This window comes from Typopeltis vanoorti, chromosome 20, assembly GCF_054136105.1.
Source record: "Typopeltis vanoorti isolate ZY-2024b chromosome 20, IOZ_Tvanoo_1.0, whole genome shotgun sequence".
NCBI classification, from domain to species: Eukaryota; Metazoa; Arthropoda; class Arachnida; order Uropygi; family Thelyphonidae; genus Typopeltis; species Typopeltis vanoorti.
The window spans coordinates 111,561,197-111,588,712 of NC_143568.1; the positions used below are offsets into that span (position 1 = coordinate 111,561,197).

General features: G+C 41.7%; 1 protein-coding gene across 1 annotated transcript in view; it reads left to right on the top strand.

Moving 5' to 3' along the window:
- The first annotated feature begins 334 nt into the window (after positions 1-334).
- LOC150095799 (SH2B adapter protein 2-like) overlaps positions 335-27,516 on the top strand; it is a 187,299-nt gene continuing 160,117 nt past the window's right edge. Inside the window, 2 exon segments of the mRNA XM_090409973.1 lie at positions 335-912; positions 914-1,394. Coding sequence (XP_090266099.1) covers positions 680-912; positions 914-1,394 — 714 coding nt within the window. The 5' untranslated portion in view covers positions 335-679.

Below are 27,516 nucleotides of genomic sequence, written 5' to 3' on the forward strand. Positions count from 1 at the left end.
ATGGGGGTTGACGACGGCGTTTTCATGGAAAGCGAAAAGAAACCTCCGTCTTAAAACGAGGTCCATCGCGCGATGCCTTCAGGAAATATTTCCTTTCATGAAATTAATTTATTATTTTTTCCCAGAATTCCCTTCCGCAACCCGCGCTTGCGAACCGAGCGGTGCATGTGAGGCAGAAGGGTGCATTCAGAAGCCCTCTGAATGCCCTTATTCGGCGACGGGAATGATAACAAATATTTTTCGTTCAATTTCGCTTCGTGACGTTCCAGTCGCTGATTGCGCGTCTTCGTCGTGACTGCGTTCGTTCATTCCGCTCGCGTGCAGCCACCGCGCAAGGAGGCCGAGCCGAGAGCTACTGGATGTTCTCTCGTTTCGTCCATTAGCCGGAAACCGTCGTTCGTTGCGAGTGTGCCGTGCTGCTGGCCTCCGTAAAATACGTCACCACGCAGCCCCCCCCCCCTCCTTCGGTTTAAGCGTTTCCCCTGTTTACAAACGCCGTTTTAAATCTTCCAGTCTTTCGATAGCTGCCGCGGTGCCAGCGGCGGTTATTGACATCTGCGCATCCCCGGCTGCGCATTCCGCTTGTGTCATGGCGGCAGGGTGGGGGACGGCTTGCTGCCGTAGATGTGGTTAATCTTTGTGGACTGCTTTCGAGAGCAGAGCGTGCTATTTGTCGACTATGGCCGATCTGGTCGTGACCGCCGCCGAGGAGAGCGATGTCCGATCCCTATGGCCCGACTTTTGTAGGAAACACGCCCGAGTCGCAGCCACGGAATTCGCCCAAAGTTATCGTTTGTTCGTGCTCGACCACCCGACCACCGGTCGCGCAGTGTCGAGCAACGACTTCGCCAGGAAATTCCTCGATTTCTTCCTCGACCATTTCGAAGCAGAAGTGAGGAAAAAAGCGGGCGACCCCCAGAAGCCTTTCCGGCGCCGCTAACGGACACGGAGGTCAAGAAACTGTCGTCACGGACCCCGCCAGAACGCGGTCTAAGGTGCACGAGACGTCTACGCAAGAAAACGTTCGGGGGGGACACGCCGCCAATCACGAAGATTACAGCGACCTCTCCGACCCCGAGGGGGAGTCTCCGAAAAGTCACCACAGGCCTTTCTTCCGAAGACTTTCGTTCAAAGGGCTGAAGAGGGGGAAGGGGCTTTTCCACAAGCAGCACTCGGACGAGGTGGAGCTGTCCCACCACGACCACAGGAGGAGCAGGGGGGGCGCCCACGAGAAGACGAAGCTGGCCAAGATCGTGGTGGAGTGCGTCAGAGAAGGGACCGTCAGTTACCTCACGGGAGACAACCTGGACGGCAGACACAAGTGGGAGAAGTGCCGACTCGCTCTAGTGAAAACCACCGGCGGATACATGCTCGAGTTCTACTCGCCACCCAAGGTAAGTCCCCTCTCCGCTTCCGTCCTCTAGCATTTCATCTTCCCCTAAGGCCCAAATGGACTCCTCTCCTCTTATTCACTTTTCTTACTATTATGAGCTCTTCCTCTCACAGCCAAACGGATTTCGCAAGTCAAATTAATTTTCCTGCTCTAAATGGCATTCGCGTGCAGTGAGAGGAAGGAATTCTGGGAACAAGCTTTTATTTGATATCGTTAGTATTATATGTTGATATATGTTAGTGGTAAGAGTTTATTCTCATCGATCCCTCCGATTGGATGTGTGCTCGTTAAGAGAAGATCCAACGCGTCTGCATATGCAGTCGATCCAGTAACGAACTAACAAAGTGGTACATCTTTCTGTCATTCGTTCACTTCTTGATGGAAAGCCTGCTTAGCAAGGATTAATGGACGGAATTTTTCGATTTCAATTATTTCTGCGAAGGCAACATCGTGGTATAAAGCGGCGTTTTATTTTTAAACACAAAGCCCCCCCCCTCGTATAAAAAAAAAGGGAAGAATGCGAACAAAAGTGAAAAAAAAAAAAAAATCTTACGACTCACCAAGAATTTTAGTGAACAGTAAATGTGGATCGATCAATGTTGAAACCCGACACGAATTCATCATTCGCAGACAACCGAAAGACATCGCGAGGCCGCCTTAAGCGTCATTACAGTTCGCCATTTGCAGACTAATTACGCAAGCACGAATGCGTATCATTCGGCAAATCTGAAGTGATCCGCATTTCTTAGTGCTGGAGAAATCGGCTCACTTATTCGAAACGGAGCGCGAGGCAGGAGTAGCTGACGGTTCTTTCTGCCGTTCGTCGAGCCTCTTCTGGTAGGCTTTCAAGATTTCCGACATTCATTAATATTTCGTGTGTTGACGGAGCTTCGTCTTCCTTGTGAACGATGATCGCATTACTCCACCGAGCTATTTCCAGTGCACGGCGAGGTTTCCGATAGCAGATATCCGATCTTCTTTTTCTGACTCCCAACGGCTCGATTGCGACCGTTCGCTTTGTTTACAGACTGCAGCGCCACCTATCGCGTCGAAGGTTTCTTCCTGCTCTGCCCTTTCGCTAATTCCCTTGCATGTTGACGCGCGCCTCTCTTACAAAAGTGGCTTCGTGATCTTGACGCGTTTTTCGTGTTGCCATAACGTGTTTACATCGTCGCAGCTGGCATAAGTGGCGAGATGAATGTTAATCGTCACCCCAGAATAACATGCAGTTACATTGTGTCCAGGGTGACCACCCATAAAACCTATTTCGTACTAACTTATGCAGGAAAAAGGTACTAGATCCGAAAAACAAGCTCGATTTTTATTTGCTTTCGTTTTACTCTATTTACGATATTACTACCTTTTTATCTTAGATGAACTCAATGTAAAACCGCTAAATTAACACATGTACAACAAATATGAAAAGGAAAAAGTGAAAACTCACTTCACTATAGTCATCTATGAGTCGAAGAGCTGCGGTTGTCAATCATCATAAGAGAAGTCCCAATTTTAACTCTAGCACTTCACATGTGTATTAATTTACCAGATAATTTTTAGTCTTATTTTAGTGTTTAAAATAATGTAACATTAAATCTTCGGTTATTTATTATGCTTTTTACATATATACAGGGGTTCTCACTCACAAGAGAAACACTGGAAGTATTTATTTATTATTTTTTTTATCAGATTTTGCTAAATTCATTAACTCTCCAGAAACAATAAAATCTTTGGCTGATGAATGTTTCAATTTTTCTTTTGTCGAAAGGAGTCCATTCATCAAGGGAGGTTTTTTTTTTTTTTTTTGAGATTTCATCGCGTGAATCTACAGCCAACGCATTTTTTATAAGATAGTTCCATTGAGTGCGTCCACACTGTATTTTCTTAGCAATTTCACTATCAGGAGATTGTTTTCAATGGAGTTGGAAGAGTATCCATGAGCCACGAAAGCAGATTGTGTTCGGCATCCAGGGCCGATCCGTGGGTTTGCGCCGCCTGAGTGCAAAATTTTGTGCCCCCCCCCCAATTAAAGGATCTCGAAGTACAATAACACGTTACGAATCATTTTATTATACTGCACATTAAGAGGAATGTATAGTAAAATAAAGAAAATCACAAATAGTAAAAAAAAAACAAAAAAACTTATTTTTATATAATAAACAAACATACCCCTGTAATGTAACATGGAACACGACAAGAAAAGAAGAAGAGACTCTCAGAATAACTCAGCGTGCAATGGAACGTAGGATTTGTGACATCAACAAAAGGAACATGTTAGAAACACGGAACTAAGAAGAACGAGATCAGGCATAAAAGATGTGGTAACTGCAGTACATAAAAGCAAGTTGAGATGGGCAGGTCACATAGCCAGACTCAGGAAAAACAGATGGACATATACAATATTCAACTGGCAACAAGAACAAAGAGAAAACCAGAAAGACCACCTACAAGATGGGAAGATCCACTAATGAAATCTATGGGTGTAACATGGAAGAGAGAGAGATCGTTGGAGGCATCTTTGTGATGACCTGCACTCATGGAGAAATCCTGAGTGAAACCCAGGTCCATCAAGAAGAAAACTCGAGAAATTCCTAGAATGTTTGTTCAATGTGCTGAGAGCAGTGATTAGAGTAAGTTGTGTTGAAGCCCGTACTATTTATTTAACTGCCCAGCGATTCAGCCCCCTCATTGAAATCTCTCGCATTCGAAGGCGACAAATATGCACAAACAGTTCGGTGTATTATTTATTCTGTATTTTTTATGAAACGTGTTCGATTATATCGCCTCTAAATTGTGCCTCCCGGGTTCTTTGCACCCCTGTACGGAAGGGACCTGTCTGCATCATATGCACATAATCTTAATTCTGTCTCTTTAATTTATTTTCCCGACTAGAATTTGGAACTGGATTTAAACATTATACCTGGTGAGCTTCTTTTAGATTTTAGATTCTGCTTGTGTTTTGGAGTGTTTGCATAACGAATCAACAGACATTTGCTACCATTAATGCTTATATCACAAAATTTACAGTAAGCAGTGTCTCCTTTACTTTTACCTGAATAAATTCAGGATTTAAGAAAGGGATCCTCCAACCACTCTTCTTTGAATTTTTGCTTATATGATTTTTTCATCTTTTTTAGACGAACCTTGTAAACCTGAATTTGAATCATAACTAGCATCACTTTCTCTTTTATCTGAATTACCTCTGTGAGAAGTGGTTTCTTGTGAGTTTAAAGGGCTGGCATTGAGATCTTCACTTTCAATGGCTTGTTTATGTACTTTACTGACTGATGCACTACACATTCCCCCCCCCCCCCCGAGATTTAGAATCAAATTTAAATTTAGAAAGTTTTTCTTGTCCATGTTTAAAAGTAAAATCTAAATAATAATATTTTCGATGAAGAATGAAACGCGCGAGAAGGGTTGCGAAGAATATATTTTCATTGGCTAATGCAGTCGGATTGCCTAAGTACGGGATCGTGGGGGAGCGGGGGGGGGGAGAAGACTAGCGAACAATGAGATGGGAAAAAATCATATTCTTGTGTCATTGAATGTGGGGAGGTGGGAGAAGAGAAAAATACTCAAATCCTATGTTATTCTTATTATTATTCGGAAGGGAAAAAGATCTGTTGGTGAACGTACTAAAACACTAAACATTTATTAAACGTACTAGATCTAGTACGCAAGTGGTAGATGTGGTCACCCTGATTGTGTCGCTATGTTTTACGCTTGTACGCAAGCGCAGTCCATTCGCATTTCTTTGGGCTCTAACAATGCAAAAGCAAAATAATTAAAATAAATAAAATAAGCTCATTTATCAGTATTTAGTTTCGCAAGTGGCATTAACTATAATCCAGTCTCATTGGTCGATGCGCAAGATAGGCTGACTACATAAGAGATCTCGATGTCTGGCAGTTGTTTACATTCGAATCTGAAAGAACTAAGTGACGTTTTGTGATAACAAACAAGCGAAAAATTCATATATGAACGGGTATACCGTCCGTACGGTTTTTTTTTATATAAAAATAGAAAAAAAATCCTATATAAAAAAAAATAATGAATTTCTTGATATGGTCATTCAATAAACTACTTCAAGCTGGTTTACTTACTATTATTGTTTAGCACATTTATCACGTGTCTGCTGTTTAAGTAAATGATAAAGGAGGACTGTTAGGATATCTGAATTTTGAGAAGTAATAGAAGAACCATAAATAAATAAATTGAGGGGGAAATTCTACAGATCAGCTTCGTTGTGAAATGGTGGATGAGGCCAAATGCTTGGTTTGGTTTGAGTGAACTTGAATTAATACGGTTGGGGCTGCTAAGGCGATTTTTGTGTCTTTGATCGGAAGACGTGTTTCAGTGCGGTGGAGCAAATCACCGCGCAATGATTTAGACGATTCACTCTGCGTCCAACAGGCCTCCGATTCGAATCCTGCCGCGAGCATTTTACTTGTTTTTATAACTCAGTTTTTTATTCAATGGAAATGGATTGATATTTTCTATGTGACTCCCGCCCATCATTACGAGATATGTACATTACAACCGTCAGTAGGCCGAGGATTTATTTTTCTCTTTCTAATGACCCATATTTTGACATAATCGGAAACCCTCATCTAGAGACCAAACATCGAACTTTTCCAAGCCACTTCAGGCCTCCAATAAACGTGGTCTCACTGTAGGCGAAGAAAGCCACCTCCAACCTAAAGACAAGCATCCATGCTCACGGCGGGATTCGAACCAGTACTCTGTTGGTTGAAGAGTGGTTATGATTCACGTAAATCATAAATTTGATGATGATAACAACAATAATCAACTTAGCCCGTCCCACGGTACTAATGCATCTTTAGTGGGTGCAAATTACATAAAATGTATATTTTTCAGCAAGCGTTTATTCACTTCGCCTAAGGTGTGGCTGAATACCTTTTTAGGTCAACACGTTTGTAAGCCGTTTCATCCACACTATGCGAGTGCCTGTTAGGTGGACCATTACCCTGCGGAGGTCGCAGTTGATCTCACAGACACATGCAAATTGTTTAATATAAATATTCTTACACAATTCAGTATATGGCTTGGAGGTCACGAGTAGCTGCGCATGCATATATTAGAAGTGATATTCCGCACTGTTTATGCGGTCAGTTTTGTTTAACACGTATTATGTAAACGTTTTTATGATATTTGACAATAAAATGTATCTGAGAGATCCCGCGAACTCCGATGTCAGAATAGTATTGCGTTAGTTATTTTTTTTCTTTGTTCGATAATTTCTAGATTGTAACTGAAAATAAATAAACCATCGTGTATTATATTTGCAGTGTTTTTTTCAAGTTTTATCGCATTTTAGCACATACCAGTATTGAATGTGTCTCTCAGATACACGCGACCTACGCTGCAATTTTTTCGACCACGACCTTCCCAGGGTTAAAGTGAACAGACCTAGGCATTCCTCCCATCGTACACTAAATAAAGCCCTGAGGAAGAACTACGGGAGCTTAGTGCAGGGATGCACCGGTTTCAAGTGGAATGTTCAATAGCAGAGCGATTCCGTCAGTTGCCAATCAAGAAAGTGGAAAAGAAAGTGTGGATTCTTCGTTAATTTATGGCAGCTTTTTTTTTTTAATAATGAAATTGTGCCCAAGTATGTGTTTCTCGGGAAAATTGTCCCAATTCTAATTTTCAAACCCCTCATCAGCTCGTATCATCTTTAAGCTCCCGCAAAGAATCCCCAGAGCCAGTTGACCTTTTTCCTTCCCCTCCAACGCATCAGCAGATGGGACTCCAAACACAGAGGTTCTCAATGAAAGCTAACCATCATTATAGAAATAAATAAATAAATAAAATCCAATACGTATATTTTATTCCCAAAAGTAAGAAGTTACTTCGGCCCAAACATTTGGAAATCGGTGAGCAGCAGTGTCAACCATCGTCATCTCGGACGTGTGCACAAATTCCAAATAGCAGCAGCATCGTCGCGCGTGAAAGTTCAGTGCGACATCTAGCTAACATGCATAGAAAAAAGGGCAGGAGAACAAGGCAGAAAACCACAACCCTATCGTGTTCCTAATGCTAACTAACATTATTAGCATTAGGTCGTTCAGTTATGCGGTCAATTTTTCTGAGTTGCGGAGGTGAAAACTACTTACCATCATTCTATTCCATCATTTTTTCTTACTACTTCCAGCAAAATGCTAGAAAAAATCCAGATCATACAAATTCGGTGGGTTTTTCTTCCAGAAAATCCTTTTATAAAATGTGCTAAACAGGTAAAGTGGCCAAGGAACATACCCAATTGACGGCCAGGACAGACTTGACGGAATTAATCACTCGAACGTGAGATTTAATCGAAGCGAAGCAAACTTGAGTGCGACAATTGGGCTTAGCTCGCTAAGGGGAGCGTAAGATGGAGCGAAGATTTGTTATTTTTCACCCAACGAAATATCCCGTTTGAATCCATACTCACTCATCACATCTTTCCACTCGAGTGTTCTCAGAACATTAAAACATTTCGCCTGCAGGCTGATCGTAGGTTTGACCCACTGTGCTCTTGCCCTTAAAGAGACCAGCGTGGTGCGCATTTTAGTGGTGGAAAGCGAATCGTTTCTTCGACTTGTTTCGCTTCTGGAAGCACACTCGACTGACAATCTCTAAACTGCCAAGGGGATGCTTCCTCCGCATTCTGACTGAAATAATAACAGCGGAAACGAAAAGCGATAGGACGTGAAGTAAATTTTATCCTTGGTTCAATGAAAAAATTGATGGCTGCCATAATGAAGCAGCTAATTCTAGTAAACTTCTCTGAACTAATCAACAGATTCACGTAAATGAAGGCGAGGGGAGTGAGGGAGAAGCTTTTGCCCTTTACAGATGTTTTGCTATTCTACCCTGCACAATAATTGCTTTTATTCCTTTACTGAAGCCAATTTGGTTTCGTACATTAAATTCTTAATCTCATACGAACTCTTGAATTTTTTTAATTAATTTCCCTTTTCGCTCTACGCCTTCCTAAATAGCGTCATACCGCAGGATAGTGTCGAACACACTACTAAACAAGCCATCGTAAAATTTTTTCTTTTTATCAGTGCAAACACTTGATAAATTCTTGAAACTGGAACATCAGCCGAGAGCCCGCTAATGATTTTTTTTCTTTTTTATGCAGTGCTGGCCCTACGCCAATATTTTGGCTGCGTCTTGCCCTCCTGCTAGTAATCCTCATTCATGTTATTTAGCTGTCACCGCGATTGTGTCATTTGTAGATGTGTTGCTGTTATAAATAATCTCGGATATAAAAAAGGACGTTACTGGGAATGCAGGAGTTGGCTGCAGTTTGCTACTCCGCTGGCTTCGTTCTTTATGGCTGCTTTTATTGTTGTCTTCGTCACGGTTTGCCGAAATTTCAAAGGGAAATTTATATCGCGAACAATTATGATCAGCCAAGTACCGCTTCTAAATTGCACCCAACTTCCTGCTTTTTCAGTGCTTCGCTTTTTCTTTTTTTTTTTTTACATAAGTTTTTTTTTTTTAATTAAAAAAAAAAGGTCTTAAGATAGAGAAAACAGATGAAGAATTACTGGTCAAATGAATTGAGTGATGTAACAGTGTGGAGAGTGTCTGCCTGAGAAACTTCGCCTTAATGTGATCCGCACTGAACCATTTTCTGGAGAATTCTTCCTTCGACATAACGGCTGGCCCAGTGACCATCGATGAACGCATAGGTCCGGCTGATGTTCCAGTTTTGTCCAAAGACGCTGAATTGGGCTGAGATCTGGACGCTGCCCAAGTTTTTCCACATCCGCAGCTCCTGCAGCCCGACATATCTTGAAAGAGAGGCCTGCATGTGCCCCACGAAACCATCGCATTGCAGGAAGCATCGCATTAGCCAGAAGTCCAAAACAGCTCCAGACATTTTCACAAGCGCCACGAAACTTCACAGTGGGGATGACGCACTCGCCCATGCGATCGATAAAAGAGCTCAGCGTGATCGTCTTACGGACTTCCAACGCTTCTGACCAGCCACGATGCTCTTTGCATCGGCGTACTCGGCTTCGTTCATTGCTATGCGATGTTTGACTTCCGTGCAGCTCCCATCACGCAGATCTTTACTCAGCGTTCTTGTATTAAAGTGAATCTGTTGATTCTTTGCAGATACCACCTTTGACCCCTCGACATTTCCTTTGGTTGTTACTGGCGATCTGGTTTCCTTTCGATGTATTCTCCTCGTCCAAAGCCGCTTTTCTACATACCAATGACGGCACGCAGATCCGACTCCAGAGGATACATCTGTTCGCCTTACGAAGAAGGCAGAAGCTCTGCTGATGACCGGAAACACGTCAGCATGTTTTCCTTTTCAAACAAGGGGCGTCCCAGTACTTATTTCGACGTAGTGTATGCGTGTTTTTGGCCGCCCACACGCGCAGGGTTGTGCTACAGGTTTCGCAGCTCTGCGTGTGTGGGATTGATACGCAAACAGTCTTCCAAATTTGGTCGAAACCGTGGAGGCGTCTGCGGAGGAGCGGAAGAGAAACGACCCCTTTGGGCCGTTTTCAGAGCGAGCGCTAATTATTTCATTAATCGCATTCGACTTGCGCAAATTCGCTGTGCGTGTCGAATGAAAAGGGTCCGATCGATGAGACTCAATTTGGAGTTCGAGCAAGTCGAATCCCGGCCCTAATGATTCTCGTAATAAGACCGTCGGCGACGCCTTCAGTGCTCGGCTGGAGTCACGCGGCGATTCTTGAGAGTGTTTCGCGCCGTATGTTTCTAATTACGTGCATTCATTACTGACGTGTGTTCGCCGTGACGGGTGTTTAGCTTCGCGCCATCACGTTTAGCTTAACGGTCCCTTAAGGGTCGACGTTTCATTTTCTTCTTTCCCCGTCCGAAGACCAGCGGACTGACAGGCCATTTACGTCTTGAACGTACACTTGAGGGATGTTCCCTGGACCGAGCGCAGACTCCAAGAGAAGCGAAATGCATTTTAATGCCGCCACTTACGTTTTAATTGGGGTGTTCGAAACTGCACGAGTTTCATTTTCGTTTGATGTTCAACCCTCTCCCGACCCGCCATCTATCTGCCAGCGAACATCAAATTATATGGGCGATTTCTGTCGTTCGCACATGCAGTGTTCTGTAAGACACACCCTCGGCGCTGTACTCAATATTCGGCGATTGCTACTCGGGTCATCCCACTTTCCAGCGTTTGGAGCAGACTTTGCTGCTCTTTTTTCTCGTAATGCGATTGCTTTCATTTCTTTCAATGCAGCTACAAGGTTAGCTTCGCTCCCCCCCCCCCCCCGTGCTAAGATGACAAACTAAACTGAATTAGGCCCATCTGGCAGCTCAAATGCTTCGTTCCCAGCTCGAAGTATTTCCATATCCAGGTGGATCCTGTGTGCAGCAGACCCCACAGCAGAAATTGGGGTTCAGTAGCATGGATAAATATTTATTGGTGGAATGTCGAAGATAATTCCCCTGACTGTAATTAGAAGAGGAGAGCAAGACGGGTTGCGGTGTCTCCCTATCCAATTCGCTTCCACTTACCAGCTGCTCAAAAATTCGCTCGTCTTTGCTGTGTGACGATCACAATACGGAAATATAACTTCGTAACGCTACCAGATCAAAGGAAAAACATTCCATCTAAAAAACAAGAGCGTTTTTTTTTTTGTTTTTCCTACATGAAATCCACGGGTGAATATTCTTACGTTCATTGGGCTTCTATCAGTAATCGAGTTGCTTTAGTTCGCACACGATACTGTTACGAAACATCGTCTGATCTCTGCTACGTGTCATCATTCCTGTGTGCTACATAATAAAAGTTTCTGTGTGTGTGTGTGTGTGTGTGTGTGTGTGTGTGTGTGTGTGTGTGTGTGTGTGTGTCGATGTTTCCCTTCCCCTAGCACAAATATCAGTTTCTTCGTTAACTTATACCAACTCAAAGAAGAAAATCATCCGAGAACACACCCTCTTAACGGACAAATTAGTATGTGGCATGAGTGGCAAGCAGATGGTGCGATGACAGTGGGTCTGGTAACGTAGGACTACCCGATCCCCTGTGAACATTGCAACAGTTGTCGTCTAATAATATCAATTTCCCCTCCTCTATACACTGCTTGGAACTGCCAATGGACACCATAGTATGAGGAACAAATAGCCATGGCACTCACCTTAATAAGATGTAGGACCTCCTTTCACTGCGATGACCACAGCAGTCCTGCGTGGCATACGTATGACAGCCATCAATGGGAATTGTGGACCAAATCTTCCTGTGGGCATGGAATGAGGTCCGCGACTGTTGTGGAGCAAAATCTGACGTTCTCAGAGATGTTCAATAGGGTTGAGATCAGGGCTCTGCAGAGGCCAGTCAAGTCTGGTGGCGATCATGTCCACAAAGCAGCCTTATGACACTGTGCATTGTCATGCTGGAAGTGGTGTAGAAACGCCACAAAGTAGGGGGCAATGCCTTGTTCAGATACTTCTCGGATTTCAAGGTTCGTGGCGCCACCAACAGTGGTCCGAGGCGAAACCAGGAAAAACAGGACCATCGCACAACCACCTTCGAATTTCACAGTTGGAGTTACGCACTTTGGTCAGAGACGTTTACCAGTCATCTCCCACACCCGTCTGTCCGCTCGGTAGAGGGTGGAGCGTGATTCGTTGCTCCACAACACAGCTTTCCAAGGCTCCATTGCACGAGCTCTTTGCACCACTGAAGATGACGCTGCGTGTTGGTTCGGGTAATGTGGGGCTTGCGCATGACGGCCCTAGCATGCAAACAAACGTTTGAACCTCGGTTCTGAACGTTTTTGAGCAGATTCGTGTCCAGTCGATGGCGGGAGCTCCGCACTCAACATGTCGGCTGACGAATGGTAGTTTTTACATATTATCTTTCGAAGCACACTAAGGTCACGTTCGCCGAGTCGTCCACTAAGGGTAGCACTTGCAGTCGACTGGCACCTTGCCCACGGGGATGTCCGTTGACTTCTTTTCAAGCAGTGTATGTTTATCGGTCGTAAGAGGAAATGCCGTAGCCCCAAAGCAACACTTATTTCGAAGAGTAAATTTATTAGTACATACTCATTTGAAGATAGTGATCAGATGTGAGTGATCACGGTGTGTTTTTATTGTTTTTATCTTTGTAACCTTCGCGTCGAACTGTCAGTGTTTATTAAAGAAGTCCATAAAATGTATTGCGCTATTTTCCGTCTGGATTGCAATACTCCGACCTGGAAGTCTCGCGTGGCATTTTTGATGTCATCACAGAACATGGTGTGGAATACCAAGAAATAAAATAAAGAAAGAAAACAACTGAATTACGAGCCGTTTAGTTTATAAACGTGTAGTAGAAGTAAATGATAAAACGAGGAATTTAAATTGAGTGTGACGTGAAACATCTAATTTGGAACGAACGTCAATCTAAGGCAGATGAATGTCATCTGGCTGTTCTAATATTCACGAACATTTTCAAAATTCCACCAAGAAACCGAAGTTCGGTATCTGTAGATCTCAGCTCGCCCTTTGAAAGGAAAATCTGTTCCGCACGTCCTTCACAAGAGCCTGATGACAACTGCCTCACTGAGCCATGCTGATGTGTGGGGGAGGGGCAAAAATGCAAGAAATGTTAGCGGTTTAATGCCTTGAGACGATCTTTTGAGGTCACTCTCTTTATCAAGGTCGATTGATTTTGCTGGCTTTCGAAAAACCGTGTCACAAAATATTTGCATAAAATAGTCCACTTCAGGCTGCTTCCTCCATTAATTTAAAATTCCAGATTTCGCGAATTTCCTACCGAGAAATCCCGGATATTTCCGGGAAAGACAAATTCGCTGCCTTTTTGTTCCATAAGCTCAGAAAAGCTTTTCATTTAATCACTTGAAATATGCGCTGTGGCGACAGAAAAAACTTTTACTGGATCGAAAGTGGATTCAACGGTCATTTTGTGTGTTGGAATTCCCAACGGTGGCTGTCCCATTCAGAAGGAAGCCATTTCTTACAGCCTCCAGGTTGGCAACCAAGGAAAGATAACCGTTCCACAGACACGAAAACATTATCTTCGTAAGAAAGCTTTGTTCAGCATAGTGTACAGTAGTTATGGAAGTCGTTTCATACTGAGACTTTGCTTTCCAGTTGTGACTATTCTAGCCTGCTGCTATTAATTTTCACAACGGACATCATCCTTATGCACCCGGTATTCCTTCCACATCGTCCTTTTCTTACGAATCTCTCGTTTGATAAGATTACACATCTATTTGACTCTTACACTATTTATTCTTCGAACTCTCGGAACTGATATCGCATCATTTAAGTATTGTTTAAATGCTTCCCATGCACTGTCGATATTCTTTCCATCCATCAACCGATCCACTGAACTCAGTAGATTCCTCAGTTGGTCATAATTTCCTGCTTTGCAGTTCAGCATGTAATAACCTTTTCTGAATGGAACATTCATAAACTTCGTCACTTCCCAAGTGAGTACCGCATGATCACTGTCACCAACTGGAGGCATGAATAGTTACGTCTATAACTGAAATGCCCTCTGATACTATAATCAAATCTAACCCTCTTTGACCTCGAGTTCCTTCTGTCACATGCTGCTTGAGGAAGTTGTCCCGCAACAGCTCAATAAATTCATTTTCATTATTCCCACGAGATTCTACCGCTACCAATCAATATTTGGATAATTAAAGTCTCCCGTTATGATTACTCTTTTCGCGCTCATCTTGTCAATATGATGATGATGCATTTCTTCATCACTAGCAACCGATCCACCAGATCTGTAACACCTCCCCCGCTATGTAATTGATCTCGTTAGATTCCACCTCACACCAGATGGCTTCAAACTCACTTCCACCTGAAATGCTGTTATAGTAGTAGTACAATCATAGGTCTCAACTCTAACTGGATTCAAGTTATCCAATATCCCCTCCTCTGCTATCCTCTCTATCCTTACTAAAAATATTGTACCCCTTTACACTCGATACCAGTTAGTATGTCTGATTTAGACAGCCAGTGCTACAACCTGAGGTCCCAACATATTGACCAAGGCAACAAACTCTATCCCTTCGTTTCTGATACTCCTAGCATTCGTGTAGAGCCATAATAATCTACCTGCATGCTCTTTTGTCTGCAGTCTGCATGACACACTTGGACAACTTACAGATCTCTATTCTGATGGGATATCAGCACGTGTTCTTAAAGAGTGTTCAGCTGAAGTGGCTATTCCTTTGACTAGGTTGTTTAATATGAGTCTCAGAAGAGGGAAGAATGTATGGTAATTCCGTTGCACAAGAGTGTTGCAAAGGCCGATGTATCCGCGCGGTTAGCCTAGTGGCTTTGCGCTTAGCAACTATATACCTGGGAAAGGAGTGTCCCAGGTTCGATTCCCGTCGAAGACGTGAGAATCCTCCTCAGGCATAGCCAAGTTAGCCGGTCAGTACGGTTTTTTTCGCCAGTTTATCTGGCATTTTTCATCCCGCGAGCAGGCAAACCGGCCCTGTGAACATACGCCTCTAAAGGCAAAAATATATCCCCCCAGCGGCAGACTAGGCGACAGGCCGGTTGGGAGTGGTACTAACAAGAAGTCGGATCAAAGTAACACGCGAACCGTGCATAGAAAGCGGCGGAAGTAACGCGTAGTGAAAGGAGTTGCAAAGGCCGATGTATCCAACTATCAACCAATTAGCATCTCAGGAGTGGTGGTGAAGATTTTGGAAAAATTGGTTGGGTTGACAGCGAATCTCTGCTTTGCAACGAACAACATGGGTTTACTAAGGGAAGGTCGTGTTTTAGCAACTTGCTCACATTCTATAACAATGTCACCATTGAACCAAGCGAGGGGAATGGAAACACCATCATACTTTTGTATTTTGCTAAGACTTCTGACAGAATACAACACGACAGACTGCTGCATAAATTGGATAAAATGGGTTTGAATTACAGACTGTTAGCGTGGTAAGAGGATGGCTGAATAAATATCAAAAAGTGGTCTACAGGGGGGGGGGGGTGTCTGCAAGATTTAAGGTAATCATTGGTCCAGTGGCGGCCCGTACATAAGTACTGCAACACTCCCAAGGAAAGAATTCAAAAATTAAATTTTGTTTGTGTTTATAAATGATAACAATGCTTACAACATTATATAAATGCAATACAACATGTTAAAGGTTACAGCTTATGTTTCGACAGTGGCTGAATAGTTAATAATTGGAATTGTTCGATTAACGCTTTAGATTACAAAACAAATGCACTGCGATCTAACGCAGTGTCCCAATTATCATGTTAGGCCAATTGCAGTTAGCCTCGCCGATATTCGTTTACGCTTGTCATTGCACGTTACAAGTGATTCCGACACTGCTCGTTTGGGCAACGCATCGTATGCTTGCGCGCGTTATTTCTGTGAGATACGAAACTTATTATTGGTGCGTGTTCGTGGTGAGAGTGAACTATTTTTTGTAAATCTTATTTTATTTTGTTAAAATAACATATAATTATTTATTTGTTATATTGGGTTGTTGCAAATGAAATGGCCGATTTTAAGGACGATTGAAAAAGAAGAAGAATAAAAAGAAGAAGGATACCGGTTTAATCAAAGTAATCTCCAGCAGAATCATTGCATTGTTGCCAACGTGTGGCAAGGTTATTTATACCACATTTATAAAAATCAATGTCTCTGGAAGCGATGAAGTCCTCCACCGCCCGATAAATTGATGCGTCTTTGGCAAAGCATTTCTTCGACTAAAAATGGCTCAAGTGCCGGAAAAAATGGTAATCTGTTGGGGGAAATGTCAGCAGAGTATGGAGGATGAGGCACAATTTCGTATCCCAAATTGTTGATTTGCTGTATGGTTGAAACTGCCGTATGTGGTCGGGCGTTATCCTGGAGCAATAGGACTCCACGTCTGTTCACAAGTGTTGGTTGCTTAAGGCACAATTTGTCATGCATTTGCCGCATATCTGTACAATATTGAGCTGCATTTATCGTTTCACCCTGTGGAAGGAATGAGTAGTGAATAACACCAGCAGACGACCACCATACAGTAAACATCTTCATTGGATGCAGAGGTGCCTTTGGAGTCCTTCCTGGAGCATCTTTCATTCCCAACCACTGCGACGAACATATGCGATTGTAGTAGAATATCCACTTCTCATCCACGGTCCCAATTCGTTGCGGAACCTTTCTTCTTCAATTCTTAAGAGAGAAGAGCACACTTCCAAACACCGTGCTTTGTATTCTTCAGTGAGTTCGTGAGGCACCTACTTGTTGAGCTTCCTTACTTTTCCTATTATTGCCAATTGCTATGAAACACGTGAAAAGTGTACATTTAGTGTCTGGACGATCCCTCGTACAGTTTGTTATGGATCTGATTCGATTAAATTCTTTAATTCATTCAAATCAATGGAGGAAGGATGATAGCCAAGGGGTTCGTTTTGTAACCTCAGATCTCATGAGCGAAATTTTGCAAACCAACAGCGAGTGGATCTCTCATTAGTTGTTCCTCCACTGATTGCTTTATTGATGTTTTTTACTGCAGCTGCTGCAGAATTTCCCAATTTGAACTCATAAAGATATAGCAACCTTAATTGATTGGGTTTCATGATTGACTTGAGTCAGTAGTATTCAATGTTTATTGCTCGTTGAACGAAACAAATACTACAATGGCATCACCCACGTGTGACGCTGTCACATGGCATTAAAAGATTTGCATGTACCTCAGCGCTTGCTTTCTTCAGCAACCAGTAGAAACCTGACAGTCATTCAATGGGCATTTCATTTGCAACAACCCAATAAACACAAGGCTGAATTATGATGAGCGTCGCTGTTGAAAATATGAAAAGAATAATATTTTTTCAATTATCGTTACACGAAACAAATGCACTGCATCAACCGCAGTGTCAGGATTATCGCACCAATTGGGGCTTGATTCGCCGATATTCGTTTACGCTTGTCATTGCACGTTACAAGCGATTCCGACACTGCTCGTTTGGGCAGTGTATCGTATGCTTGCGCGCGTTATTTCTGTGAGATACGAAACTTTTATTATTGGTGTTTGTTCGTGGTGAGGGTGAAATAATTTTAATAAAGCAATTTTTTAATATGTAAATGTATTTATTAATAAATTGATTAGGAAAAAAAGAATTTTTGTTTTTATTTTGTATATGCAGCACCCCCACTTAAAATTTTCACCGGCAGCCACTGCATTGGTCCCCTGTTATTCAATCTCTACATTAATGATATTGGGAAGGATTTAAGAAAGCGACATACAGCTGTTTGCTGATGATGAGAAGATAGGTAGGGTAATCATGAATGCTGCTGATATGCAGTCTTTGCAGAATGATTTGAAATGGCTGGAACTGTGGGCATGGGAAAATGGGTGTCAGTAAATGCAAAGTCATGTTCTTTGTTATGGTTACAAATCCAATATAGTATTATATTGGTGGGATTAGACTAGAAGAAACTGATGAGGCTAGGGATCTTGGAGTGTTAATAGATAGGAAATTGAAGTTTAGGGACCATTTGGCAAAGATTGCAAATAAAAGATAATTGCAATGCTGAAACGAACGTTCACATGTAAAGAAAATGATGTCATTTTGCTGCTTTACAAGGCCTTGATAAGACTTGGACTGTTGTGCGCAGGTCTGGTCTCCTGGTTTCCGTTGTGATTCTGATACAGTGAAGAGAGAGAGAGAGAGTAAAAAGGAGAGTGTTAAAATGATATCAGGATTGTGTGGAATAGTGATTATGAAGACAGATTGAGAATTTGTAGACTGCAGACACTAGCAAACAGGAGAAAGAGGGGTGATATGATTCAGACTTAAGACTTCTGAAAGGGTCATGCAAGATTTCAATTGGTGGAATTTTTCAATTTATGGAGGGTGAGGAAAGGACGAGAGGGCATCCTTGGAAGCCGAGAATGAAAGCTGCTAAGAAGAGGGTGAAGATAAAAAGTTTCTCTCATGGGTGGTGCGCGATTGGAATGGATTGCCTTTGGATGTTGAGTGCAAGCAGTGGGAATGAATTCAAGAACAAGTATGATAGCTGGTGCGTGTAGTATGTGGTCTCCCTCCTTCGACGAGTCTCTGACTCCGTGGAGGTCTCTCTTAATAATAGTGATCTTGTTATTCGATTCATTCACAAGAGCAATTTGGAACCGAAAGGGATGTTTATCCCCTTATGGAACAACACAAGCGAGCTGTGATGAGTTGGTGATTAAACAGAATCCTTTCGTTTTGTTCAAAGGCTGCCGTAGAAGAATAAACGGGAGGAAAAAATGTTATGGAAGAAATATGTCGGTGGCTTCCCAGAAGATTCTTCAATTCAGAAGGAAGAGCTGGAATTGGATAAATTCAGACCACGGAAAAGGTCGCCAGGTGTGCGGAGAAATGGAGTTTAAGATACTATCGATGAACAAGGTAGCTTAAACAGTGGATCCGACATAATGCGAAAGCGTGACACGATCCCCATCCTTACATTTTGCATCGCTCATTTTCATGATCGAACGTTTTCTGGTTTTTATCGGAAGCCATCAGTGCGAATACAAAACAGGCGGGAAATTTGAGCGTTACGCCGAATGGTTTTTAGGCCTTTCAGTCAGATTTAATTTTTGGTTCATTCCCAGTTGATAGGTAATAACTCCTCGCACCTGCGTGTGGTCCTGTTCCAGCTCAGCAATGCAATTTTTTTTTTTAATATGAAAAATGTTTGTAATATGGTCAAACCAAAGCGATGCTTTCAAATTGTTTTCGTGTAAATGTGGAGCGCAGCGATTAATAAATATTCTTATTATTCGGAGCCTGCTCTCGTTTCTCAATAGCCACACGATATTTTTCTGAAAGAGAAACACATCGCGTGTCATGATGAAAAAGAATCCGCTGGTTGCGATTACGGCATATTTACATTTTCTTGCTGACAGACGATTTTCAAGCGCACAAAGCTTACTATTTTAAACTCTTAAAAGGAAAGATGGATGGGCGCGGTTTAAGATTATATGAAGACGGAACATCTCTGAAGAACCGGATTCGAACCGCTTTGAATGGTTAAACTCAAAGCACGCAAAAGTTATTTTAAACCCGAATCCTAAAAAGGAAATAATTGCGAAAGCTGATGCCACCCACGTGCAACGAATGACGGTGAAAGATCATTTGGTGCATGGAAACAGTTCGACAACGCTGTTTGGCTTTCGTGGTGGATAAAAAGCCGCAGGGGCAGGAACTCGTTCAACGCGCCATTTAAACGCATATCCGGGAAGAAATCAAAAGAAACTGATCGTTCTTTCTTCTTTTAAATTACAAAGCCCGGCACTTTTTCAAACTATTTTATGCGATCATCCTTACAACGCCCCCTACCGGTGAAATCACTGGTTCATTTTTGAATCGCAACAAACATCGGACCGAGAATAGTTGAAAGTGCACCGCGATTTATCGCAGGCCTGCGAGCAACCTGTCGCGTATTCGTCCACGCTGAAAATATTTTTGCCATCTCCACTCAATTACGGCCCAACATATTTCGGCAGAATAATTCAGGAAGAATGATACGCTGGAATTTGAAAATTTTAAACCGACCCTGAATCAATTACTTGAAGCTCTTTCTTGCGGCCGAAAATTTCCGCCAAGATACGAGGAGGGAGATGTCCTTGGAGCCAAAGACCTTCGGAGTGTTCGGGACCGACCGATGAAAGCCATCGTTGAAAGAGGAAGTCGGTTGCTATTGTTGCTTGCACAATACCGCACGTGCAGTAAACCGCTACAGATCGAGGTCGAATGCGCTTTTCCAGTGTAACACCGTGGAAGAAAAACAAAAAAAAAAAAAAACGCCCTTCACTCCACCCACACGCACTGTTTACTAAGTAACGGACGCTAACTCGTTCGCCCTGATGTTGCCCACCCTCCTCAGCATCACGGCTCCACCTCGTTCATTTGCTTTTAAAAGATGAAAAAATCGGAATGGAGCAGCCGTCATGGCGTTCGTGTATAATACGGGGGAAAGTCAAGGCCGTAAATCCCCAGTGCCAACTGTACGAGAGGAGATGTGCATGTGGCGTGTAGAAGGCATCACCGACACGGTCCACGGTGAAGGTGTTGCTTTTTTTCCGTTACAGGAAAATATGGGACTTCGTAAATCCAACGCGCAGCAAGCGATTTTGGAGAGGTTTGGATACCTCGGAGTTCAAAGACAGTCGGAGGGAGGGAGGGATGTTTCTTATGCTAATAAATGATACTTCCAAAATGGTTGATGGAATCCCTTCATTTGCATCCATCCCACTTCTGTCCCAGCATTATAATCTGCAAAATTACAATTCTACAATTTTCTTCCATCGTGAAACTAGTTTTGAATTTTTTTAAAAAAAATATTTCTGACTTAAGGGGAAAAATTCTTCTTTGATATGTAAAGAATATTTTGCGAATGAAAAAGGAGAAGAGGGGTCTTTCTAATATAAATGCAATCACAAAGCACTAATAAAAGGTTTTTTAAAACAGTATTTTATGTTAAACATTTAAAAATGCAGCAAATCCCATTTCGTTATTATTAACATCGTTATGACCTTAAAATATTATAATTATTATGTTAAAAGTTTGAACTATTTCACAAATAAAAAACACTTCTCTTTAAGGGAGCAATTTAATCGATCCCGCCCTCCCCACACTTTTTCAAACGATACTTTATTTTCCATTTTAATTTGTAAACAATTTTAGTAATATGAATTTTGCACGTGTTCTGGGTTTACCGTATTTTGTAATACGACATTGTAGAGATATTGACGTGTAATAAGATGTGCTTCTTCCCACAGTAACTGACGTTTTTCTATAATTCCCCCATCTTTCGATCTTCTGTCAGTCGGTTATAAGCCACTTCTTTTATTATCACACTCGCTTTCGATAATTGCCTGGGTGATGATAAAACTTTTTTTTTGCTATAATATTTGTACATATATCAGGACTTCGCGGTTATCAGACTACATGATCATTTTTCGTTCATTTAAAAATAGCTCATTTCCAGGATTTTTATTTATGTTTGAAAACAGCGCCACCTTTTGTCTCAGACGTCATGAAGAAATAGTCCGCCTTGTTTGTAGATAACGGGGACTGATACATTTGGTGTTTTTCATTTTCTAAGTAATGTGTAGATTATTATTATTATTATTATTATTATTCGTGACACCTCCAAGGAGTCACGAAGACTCATCAGGGGAGGACACCTACTGTACAATTCTCCGTCTCCACCAGATTATAAGCCTTATTACTCATTCAAAAGTAAAGATATATTAAGTCTCATAATTATTTTAAGGCATTAAATGAATACAGTGATAATGCCAATAAGATTGTCTTAATTTGCGAATACAAATTTCGTAAGCTGTGTTGTGTTGAATATTTCTGCGCAATAAGAATGGAGTCGCATATATTACAGTCTTACAGCACTTGGCACTGGTTTGAACTATAACCGAAGCAACCAGGACTATGAAGCCAGCATGTTGTGTCTGTTAATTTGTGTGTGTTCTTGTTCTCCGGCGAGTTTGTCTCTTTTGTGGGATGAAAAACCCTGTGCTCAAAAGCTATGCTAATATAAAGATCGAGCGCAATCTGGTAGGAGCAGGAGATCCATACTGTTTCCTATGATAGTGCTTCCCAAACGTTTGGACGTAAAAGCCCCCTTGGAAAAATTAAAATATTTCAAGGTCCCCATCGAAAAAAAAAAAAATAAAAAAATTCTTCTTCTTCCTAACATGGAATTTAGGCCATGTGGCCTGTTCCGGTCTCATGCCATCTCTTTCTTGGTCTTCCGATTCTTCTTTTCCCACTTATTTTGTATCTGTATAATATTTTTGGTAGTCTGCTGTTGTCCATTCGATTTTAATGTTCTAGCCATTTTTGTTTATACTGTCTTATGTAGTAATTAACTGGTTTTATTTTCAGGGATTGTAAGATTTCTTCATTTGTTTTGTGGTCCCACTTGGTATATCCTGCTGTTTTTCTGAGGAACTTCATTTCTGCTGTTTGAATTCGTTTTTCATCTTTCCTTTTCATGTTTCGCTTCCGTATAGTAGAGTTGGTTTTGACAAGACATTATATAGTCTGATTCTAGTGTGTTTTTGTACCAGGGATGGCTTAAATATACTATTTATTATGCCATTTACTTTGACAAAGTTTGATATTTTAGTGTCTGTCTTTTTCTTCTTCGTATGATAGATCACATCCCAAGTATCTGAAAGTGTTTACTTGTTTTAGTATTTTTATTATTTTCACTATTTTATTTCTTATTGGGTTTCTCCTTTGAATGCCATTATTTTTGTTTTTTTTTCTGTAGATTTTGTCATATTATATTGTTCTGAGATATCTTTTAATGATCTTTGTAAATCATCTTCTGATGTAACTAATACTATCTGATCATCTGCAAATAGAAGTGTATCTATCTTCATTTATGCTGTTTCCAGATTGTTATAATTTTATTTATATATATATTGAAAAGCACAGGCGCGAGGGTACATCCTTGTCGTACTCTTCTTGATATATCTTTCCATTCTGAGGTGTGTTCTAATTTAACTGCTATTTTATTTCCTGTATATATTTCTTGAATGGATTGTGAAAGTTGGTGTTTGGCATGTTTAAATCGATTAATATTTTAAACAATTTTGTCTACTAATTTTGTCAAATGCTTTTTCATAATCAATAAAGGTCACGTGTGTTTCTTTTTGAAATTCTCTTCTCTTTTCTATTAAGAATTTTAAAGTAAAAATTGGATCTATGCAGGATCGGCCTTTCCTGAAACCATTTTGTTCGTATTACAGAAAACTTCGTAATAGAGAGATATATTATTATAATATTTATTGTATTTATATTCAATACAACGAATATCGCAAAAATCCAATGCAAATATTACATTTTTAGCATCTTACATACACATTTGACATGGCACACTAGTCTTAATACATTTTCAATTTGTTTTCATAATTTCACGGCCCCTCAACAAAGCTAACGGGGCCGCTGCCCACAGTTTGTGAAGCGCTGTTCTATGACATACATATGCAAGAACATACGTGTAATGGTACTGTTGAATGCCGGCAGTTTTAAATTAAAATACGCAAATTATAGAATGTTGTGGTGGTTTGGGCAGCACATAAAAGATAAACCAGCGCTAGTTAATAGATTAGCGTTGACTTCTTGGTTCATGATTTATGTTTCATCTGATGGACATGAAGATATCTAACGAAGAAACACGTGATGAATGAAGAGGTCAATAGAAAGAAAGCGTAACAGAATAAGTGGATGTAAGACGTATTTCATTGTTTCTCTATTTATGCACAGTTAACGGCATGTGTTCATTACGAGATCTCGAGCGGGGGGGAGGGGTATCTTGAATCACTCTTGTTATAGGTGTCATTGCCCATCGTCTTTATACCAAATTCTGCGCACAGCTCGTGCCAAGTGAGCGTATTACAATTCTGTATTTCTGCGATCACTTTATTTTCATGGACTAAGTTTTGGAAAATGTTGACCGGTGGTCTTTCGCGCACAAATTTAGCAAAAAGATGATTATGACCCTCGTTTTCTTGCCTGGAAGGAGGGTCAGATGCCACGTGAATCCCATCCCTTGCAGATATAAAATCGAAGGCTTCCACAAATGTCGGGGAAATTTGTAATTCGAGTGAGCGTGGATTGCAAGTGAACAGCAGATGAAATCATTGCAATGAAGATCACTTTGCTGCAAAAGCTGAATCTCTTCTCGATGCTGTAAAAAAGTCTGCCCATTTACTACCTTCTTTCTTTTTCTCTTGTTAAAAATGTCGAATTCCAATATGGGATGTCGCCTGAATCATGGCCAACTATGAATGAACTCCCATCTACGGTTAATGAGTCCACACAAGGGTTATGGACCTGCCGAAAAGCATTTCATACTCGGGAACGACCCTGGAACGGATCTGATCATTTTAGGTGGCTGCAGGAAGAATTAGTCGGCACGAAAGTCGTTAACTCATCATACTGCCGAATAAGTAAATTGCGTTCATATTTGCTTTAAGGTCCACAGTAATGTCCTGAGTGAATTCACACATACTGCTTTGACCTTCCAAGAGTAATAACAATCACCCATTAATGCAGCTTTTGCACAGATCGGCTTTCACACCGTTCAAACCATTCTGGTAAGCACCGAGCAGTCGATTCCTCATCAATTATGGTGTTCAAGTAACGCGACTCCAATTGGGCAAGTTGCGAAATCAAGCCACCACGCTTCGAAATGCAGTGCAGGGTTGTTTGTAGCTTGAGAAAATTGATTCTTCCGTGCATCGATCATGGTACGGTCGGAAGAAGTTTAACTGAACCGGAAGAGTTGCGCATGTGCAAATGAGTGAGCTGCCTCTTAATATGCTCCTGCAGACCGATGAGTCGACAACTCTCTTTCAGTGCGAACAGACATTTCGAGATGTGCTCTTGCTTGGATTCTGAAGCCAACGGATGGCGAAGAAGCAAAAGAATTTGAAGTAGTGAATGCAGACGAGGCCACGAGGAAGAAAAACAACGAAACAGAAGACTGTCGTCAGTGAAAAAAAAAAAAAAAGTTAAAAACACGCAAAAATAATCAGTGTAAACCGGGGGGAATTGCATAAAAGGGAGTTCTTCGGCTTCCGTAATGATATTTCCATGCTTATCTGAGTTCGGTGGGTTGGTTTTGCTCCACGCAAATACTTACTCTGGCAATATTGCGCTCCTTAATTCTGTTTATGGCATTATCATGTAGGTTTGTGTTTTGCCTCAACAGTTTTATGCATTATTTTCGTAAGCAGGTTTATCTCCCCTCCCCCCCTTCTTCTTGTCGGCTACTTGCATCTCAACCGCGCCCTTCTTGCACGAATACAAATGCGTTTGTTGCGATGGTCAAAAGAATGACCCAAACATTTCCACGTAATTTGAATATCTTTTCGTAATTTTTCTTATAAGTTGCCGCGCTGCGTATGCATAAAGAATACCTTTGACGAACGCAGTGATACTCGATCATCTTAAACTTACTCTCTGAACTAATACGTTCCTAGATATCCCTCTGCGTTTCTAATCTTACTTTAGATTTCATTAGTAAGCACAGAATCGCCAACACAATAACAGAGAGCTCGGGGAAGGCCGAAGAAAACTAAAAAGGTGAAGAGACACCCAAAAGAATAAATACCTTTTCTCCAACTTTATTCATTCAACGAGGAAAGTTAGCGGAAAAGCAAAGAAACATTTCAAGTACTTAAAAATCTTCAAAAACACGAAATAAGAAAGAAAGAAAGAAAAAATACATCTTGAAGTTTGCAGTGAAAGGAACGCGACTGATAAGGAAAGATACTTTCAGAAATTTCGGCGTGAAAGGAAACGAAAGGGGGGACACAAAAAGCAGTCGTCTTCGGAGTCACTCGTAAGACGAGAAAAAGAATTTCGGCCTCGGGGTCAAAGAAAAAAACGAAAGGTGGTTGATGGCGGTATTCTTAGCTGCATTACCGCGAAGAGTACCCAAGTAACCTACATAGCCGAGCGTCGCTAAGCCGAGAGCAGGAAATGGAGGTGAGACGTCGCGATGACCTCTTCAGGGACGCGCAACCAGTTCGTCTCATTGTCTTCCAGGTGACGCGTCGTTCGCGTGTCTCTCTCTTTGAACCGAAAACGGTCAACGCGCTTCCCCATTAAAAAGTTATTTTTGAAAGTAACGAGTGATAAACCGACTTGACGAAAACATCGGCATTCCGCCACCGCATTGAATCGTTTCTTTTTTGTGGGGTTGACGGAGAGGCATTCGTAGCTAACAATCACCGCTGGACATCGTTGCACTGGGGTTTGCTTCCTCCGGGGCTTTTTGAACTGGTTCACGTCGGAGAGTCGCAGCGTAATGCAGCCTGGAAATACAAGAATGTTCGTCAAGAGTTTCATTTTCAGAACAATTCGAGGAAGCGTTTCAGAAGCAGAGTAAAACCGCATTCAAATGAAGTCACTTTTCTTCGACTATGGCAAAATCGTGATCATGTAGTGTAGTGGGAGGGACATCGTTTACCTCCTAATTCCCCGCCCCCCAACTTAAAACAGTGTTGCACGACTGCAGTTTGGTATTCGATCAAAAAAGAAACGAAGAAATTATGAAAGGACGAAACCAGGAATCAGAAAAAATACAAATGGACGTTGAAAGAATGCAAACAGAAAGATGACCAAAACAAGCCACAAACCATTAGGAAAAGAAAACCAGGACGTCCTCTTAAACGATAATCATCGTGATCATTATCCTTGACAAGTATAATGATGACGATGATTAATTTAAAAAAAAATATATTTATCTAAGGGACTGAAAATTTTCAACGAGCGATTGCGAGATTGATTTCTCAGCTCAATGCGAATTCAGTGGCTGTCTGAACGAACGAATAGAGGTGAGGAGAGTTTGAATCACCTAATATGGACTCCCCTTTGTTTGACGGAATGAACGCACCCTTGGGTTCGATCCTCATCGGGCAATTTGTTAGACAACGAAGAAGATTTATTCACGTGACTTCCACTTTTTTTTTTAGGTGAAGACGAGCTCATTCGAGAATTCTCCTCAGGCGACCCAACATGCAGGACTAAGCGACTTTGTGCTTCCAATCAGGAATCACACCGAGCGATGCCATCCATCTATTTTTCCTTCTTATCATTAATCCCCGGTTGAATCCTTGAGTCTAAGAAATCTGAAAGATTTCTTAGGCTCAAGGATTCGGTGAACGGACTGTGTTGGTTCCTCGAAGGAAGTGAGTAACAGACATCTCACGTGATTATACGTGAGAGGATACGAGATGTCTGTTAGCGAACAGACCTACCAAAGCGGAGACGGGTTGTTTACGAGAAGAGCGTAAAGAATAAGCCTGTACTGACTTTTTTTTTTTTTTTTTTTTTTTTTTTTTGGCGTTGTTTATCATGGAAGGCATGTGAAGTTTGTCAAGTGAGGGCGCTGTTTTCATTTCACGGCTCTACTCAGAATTGGTAAGAAGAAATTAATAGTCGGACGTTTCTGCATTCAATTAGCGTTGTTTTCTCCTGTCTGTCGCGTCTTCATTCCCAGAATAGGGCAATTGGCGGGGGGGGGGGGGGGATTTATTGCGACGGAATTATAAACTGCAGCACTCCAGCAACCAAAGATGCGGTCGTGTTGCAACTTG